Below are 4,651 nucleotides of genomic sequence, written 5' to 3'. Positions count from 1 at the left end.
ACCTTGGCTGAGGAGCTGACGGCAGTACCGATGCATCTCGGCGCTCACGTTTTCCAAGGAGCAATAAGGCTACGTTAACATTTGTGTTGTGCACTGCTGCGTCGGCGGCACAACGCACATAAAAACGCACGAATAAACGCTGCGTTTTGCGACGCATGCATCCTTTTTTGCTGAAATTTGGACGCAGAAAAAATGCAACTTGTTGCGTTTTCTGCGCCCAACGCTTGCGGCAAAAAAACGCATGCGTCGCACAACGCATGTCCATGCGCCCCCCATGTTAAATATAGGGGCGCATGACGCATGCATCGCCGCAGCGTTTCCCGACGCTGCGTCGGGGAACGCTAATGTGAACGTAGCCTTAGTAACTGGCTGGAGGAAAAGCCAGAAGTGGGGACCAGTGACTCTTCTGTGGATGTCACTGACTCTGGTGTCTCTGCTCCTCTTTCCTCAGGATGAATCCTCTGCTGTGTCTGGTTCTGCTGGCATCTGTGGTTCTGGGATGTGATCCTGCACCTGGAGGTGAGATCCTGTACCCGGGGTGGGATTATTGCTTGTGCAGATGGATGAGCTGTCTGGAGCTGCTTCTACTCGGTGACTCCACCACCCAGTGTCGGGCAACTAATCTGCACCCTCACCACCGCATTGTGGGGTCTAACGCTCGCATCTTCACTTGTCTATAGGTTTTTTGTTTGTTTTTTTTACCTAAATTTAACATCAAATTTGAAGTTTATAAATAAATCCCCAGATGGTGAGTGACACAAGCGTCCGAGAGGGCTTCCACCTTCTAGGAGGGATCTCTTGTGGTAACACTTGTGGATTCATTTCTTGGTATCTTCTATACTGTCAGTAGTTGGTCACCAGAGCAATAAAACTGCCCCTGTACCCTCCCCCACCCCGGTAGTTACATATAATGACCAAGCACTGCTGGGTGACATGGCTGACAATGGTTTAATGTGGCACCTCCTCCAGTAGACTGAGGCCTGGCAGGATGTCTTATCTCCTTCTTATGTCCCATGTGGCACAGTCGCCATTTTCTGGTTATGGCGTGGTGGTATCAGATGTCGCCAGTGCTAGCAGCACCCACATCTCCCCCATATGTGATCTCTTCTGTTCTCTCCTCAGCCACGAATCTAGCACGGACCGGCGTGGCCTCCCAGGTGTCGGACTATCCGTATTCCACCAGGAGCGGAGTGGCCAAGAACGCCATCGATGGGAACAAAGACACCGACTTCAATAGTAATTCCTGCACTCACACCAACCTGGAGAAGGATCCCTGGTGGAAGCTGGACCTGAAGCAGAGCTACAAGATCTCCATCGTTGTCCTGACAAACAGGATGGACTGTTGTCCGGAGAAACTGATGGGGGCTGAGGTCCGAATCGGAAACTCCCCTGACAACAACAACCCGGTGTAAGTTCATGCAACAAAATCCTGGTGGGAGGTGGGGTGAACAGACTGGGCTTGGGGTAGGAGGTAAGGTGGTGGCCTTCCTGGTGGTTTATCTGCTAGGCTCAGGGCCTTCTGATCTGCACGTGATGGATCTGATCTGCTGATGGAGATATATATTATAATTTTCTGTTTTTCAGGTGCGGCAGTGTCTCCAGTGTTGCTTCTTCCACCTTGACCTTCTGCTGTACTGGGATGGAGGGTCGGTACATCAGCGTGGTGATTCCCGGACGCTCAGAGTACCTGTCCATGTGCGAGGTTGAGGCTTATTCTTACTCGGTCACTATCAGGAATAAGAGCATTGTCTGCTGGTAGAGGTGGAACATCACATCGTTGCCTTCAGCTGATGGTTTTTGGTGTACGACCTCTGAATTGTCTAAATCTCAAAATAAACCTTTCTCTTTAAGCCATCCCTATGTCTTCGTTATTTACTGATGTCCAATCAGGAGCTCAGACGTGAGTTGTGCACATACCGGCTCACTGTCCTTAGATCTTGTTGCTTGGCTGCTGTTACCTTCTCATTAGTTCCCAGCTGTGATTGTGACTACAGCTCAGATACAGTGTACGCAGGGAGTCTGTGGTAGTCTGAGACGCGTCTCCTGCATTATCATTGGTCAGACAGCTTCTGCCTCCTCAAATTGGCCGTGGAGGGCTTTCTTGTCCCTGGACACTCCTCCACTGCATTGCTTGTAGCTCTTCACATCTTCTGGATCAAAACTATATATATATTTATATATATATATATATATATATATATATATAATTACCCCACTGGACAGCTACAACTAGGGGCAGAGCAGTGTCTGGGCCAAGCCCCATCTATCTGGGAGTCACCTAGTCATGTAAGGCAGCTCTGCACATGGGCAGCAGAGGGTGCTGTTTGTCTAAGGAGAAGTAGGGCTGAGGGCAGTCTTCATTCCTCCACCAGTGCAGCGCTGTCCTTACTGACAGACCCTCAAAGATTGAAAGAGCGCAAGATGGCGCAGGGCAGCAGCTGTGGGCAAGGTACTTGTCTAAGGCACTTGGCGCGCTACATGAACGTGAAGAACGCGGTTGGGTGTGTGGCCTTGTGCTGTGAAGGCCTTGAGCCTGTGCAAGCCAAAGGTAACTTACTGGTTTGCCAAAACTAGACATGGCTGATCCAAAATAGTAATTGTGGAGTCGGTACCGAACACCTACTGTTCAGACACAGACCCTGAAAACTGACTTCACCAGGAAGATGGTGTTAGCAGTTCAGATTCAGCACCCCAAACACCAGTGTCTCCTGCAGAAACACCAGCGACTCTAAACGACAGTAGGATCATTACCACCAGTCAGTTCTGACGCTAATTGACTGGCAGTAAAGCTTACCTCTGGTCACAGGCTGAGAACAGGTGCGACTGAGTGCACTTATCAACCTGTCCTATTTATGAAAAACAAAAAACAAGGCAAACTCAACCCCATACACCAAGCATGGTGACCCCTCTACTCTTGATAGTTGGCATTGCAGCCTGCAGTTGTGAGTTTTGCCTGGCTATCAAAAATAGAGAACTTTTTTTTTTTTAATGAATAAAACTGGATTCATCCTGCTTTTGACAACCAGCCAAGCAAGAGCAGACAGCTGGGGGCTGGTAAGGTGCCACGGCAAAATATCAGCTTCTTAGAAAAGGCACATCTATTAGCTGTCCCAATTCTGGTGCTTTGCCTGGCTCTTCCCACTTGCCCTGGAACAGTGGCAAATGGGGTTGATGTCACCTTTTGTATTGTCCGGTGACAACAAACCCATGGCTTAGTAATTGAGAAGTATCTATAAGAAGCATATCCATTACTAATCTTAGACAGAATAAAATCCTCTTACAAAAATGTAGGCAAGTATAACACCCATTCCACTGAAGCCATGGTGTGTAAAAAAAAAAAAAAAAAAAAAAAAAAAAAAAACCTGTCCCACGCTGTAATACATGTGTGCGATTAATAGTTCTCAACCTAGACGGTGCCAAGATGCGACCGTCCAGGCTGAGCACCACTAATGAATCAGCTGCTGTGATGGCAGCCTTAGTGACCGGGGTGACGTCATTGAGGTCACTGGCTGCATTCACAGCTGTGCCTGAACTGCGGAGACCTCAGTGACAAGTCTCTCAGTGCTGAGCTCAGATCACGGGAGAATTTATTCCATGCCCTGGAATTCCCGTTTGGTGCCACTCGCTAGGCCCAGTCTGTTCTGTTTAGGATCGTTAGTTTCTAGCATTACAACCTCCAGGTCTAGTGGCTAGGCATCCTCTCCTTGGACCAGTCTCCAGAAAGTTACTTTTTTTTTTTTTTTTTTTTTTTTTTTTAATCATTTAAAGGAAAAAAAAGGCATGGGGTCACCTCCATTTTTGATAACCAGCCAAGCTAATGCAGATATCTAGGGGCTGGAAAGGGACTGTGGATATTGGCCCTGCCTAACCTATAAACAGCAGCCCGCAACTACCCAGAAAAGGCACATCTATTAGATGCACTCATTCTGGTGCTTTGTCTTTCTCTTGCTACTTTTCCTGTAGTGGTAAGTGGGGTAATATTTGCGGGGTTGCTGTCACCTTTGTATTGTCAGGTGACATCAAGCCCAGGGGTTAGTAATGGAGATGCGTCTATAAGAAGCCCTCATTACTAACTCCAACACAAGGAAAAAAAAGTCCCTTGTTTGAACAAAACACTCCCTGACAATTACCCTCTTTTTCCCATTTATTAGGCTAAAAATGTAATCTTCATCTGTCCGCCAATAATCAATAATGCGGATCAGGACATTACTGCCCTTACTGGTGTATGGGGCCTGGTGAGGAGAGTGGCCCATTCCAGGTCCTCCCTCCAGCTGAATCCTGCCTCTGGGGCATCTTTTCACTCAGTAACTGTGTGTGCTGGGCCACGGCCAGGTAAGGAGAAACTTGTTTTTTTTTGCACTGAAATTTGCAAAATGGGGGGGGGGGGCAGGATGGAGACATATGGGATGGCGGGGGGCCAGTAATAAGACATGGGGACCTGGATGGGGAACATCCTAACAAAAAAATGGCAGGATGTAGGACATGATTACTGTAGGGGTTAATTAAGGGACATTATTGCCATGATATATTTTATTTTTGAAGATACAATTTTCAGTGGGGGGGGGGAGGTTCCTGTTAATGTGCAGGTTGGCACTGTCGCTTTTCTTTCTTCATCTGGGGCAGTGTAGAAGTTGGGGTAAAGTGTGGAATG

General features: G+C 47.8%; 1 protein-coding gene across 1 annotated transcript; it reads left to right on the top strand.

Annotated features, from left to right (window-relative positions):
• Window positions 1-363: 363 nt before the first annotated feature.
• LOC138643221 (fucolectin-like) lies at window positions 364-1,850 on the top strand. Its single transcript, XM_069732082.1, has 3 exons — window positions 364-519; window positions 1,123-1,408; window positions 1,585-1,850. The coding sequence occupies exons 1-3, from the start codon at window positions 453-455 to the stop codon at window positions 1,757-1,759; spliced, it is 528 nt and encodes a 175-aa protein (XP_069588183.1). The 5' UTR covers window positions 364-452; the 3' UTR covers window positions 1,760-1,850.
• The last annotated feature ends 2,801 nt before the right edge of the window (window positions 1,851-4,651 follow it).

Source organism: Ranitomeya imitator, chromosome 6, assembly GCF_032444005.1.
Source record: "Ranitomeya imitator isolate aRanImi1 chromosome 6, aRanImi1.pri, whole genome shotgun sequence".
NCBI lineage: Eukaryota > Metazoa > Chordata > Amphibia > Anura > Dendrobatidae > Ranitomeya > Ranitomeya imitator.
Note: the sequence above shows the minus strand (reverse complement) of the source record. Positions and strands in the feature narration are given on the sequence as shown.

What these genes read in the sequence shown, in the direction of transcription:
- LOC138643221 (XM_069732082.1), top strand. Translation starts at nt 453, where the DNA reads ATGAATCCTCTGCTGTGTCTGGTTCTGCTGGCATCTGTGGTTCTGGGA. An exon ending in ATGTGATCCTGCACCTGGAG is followed by an intron (nt 520 to 1,122) that starts GTGAGATCCTGT and finishes TTCTCTCCTCAG; the next exon opens with CCACGAATCTAGCACGGACC. An exon ending in CCTGACAACAACAACCCGGT is followed by an intron (nt 1,409 to 1,584) that starts GTAAGTTCATGC and finishes TCTGTTTTTCAG; the next exon opens with GTGCGGCAGTGTCTCCAGTG.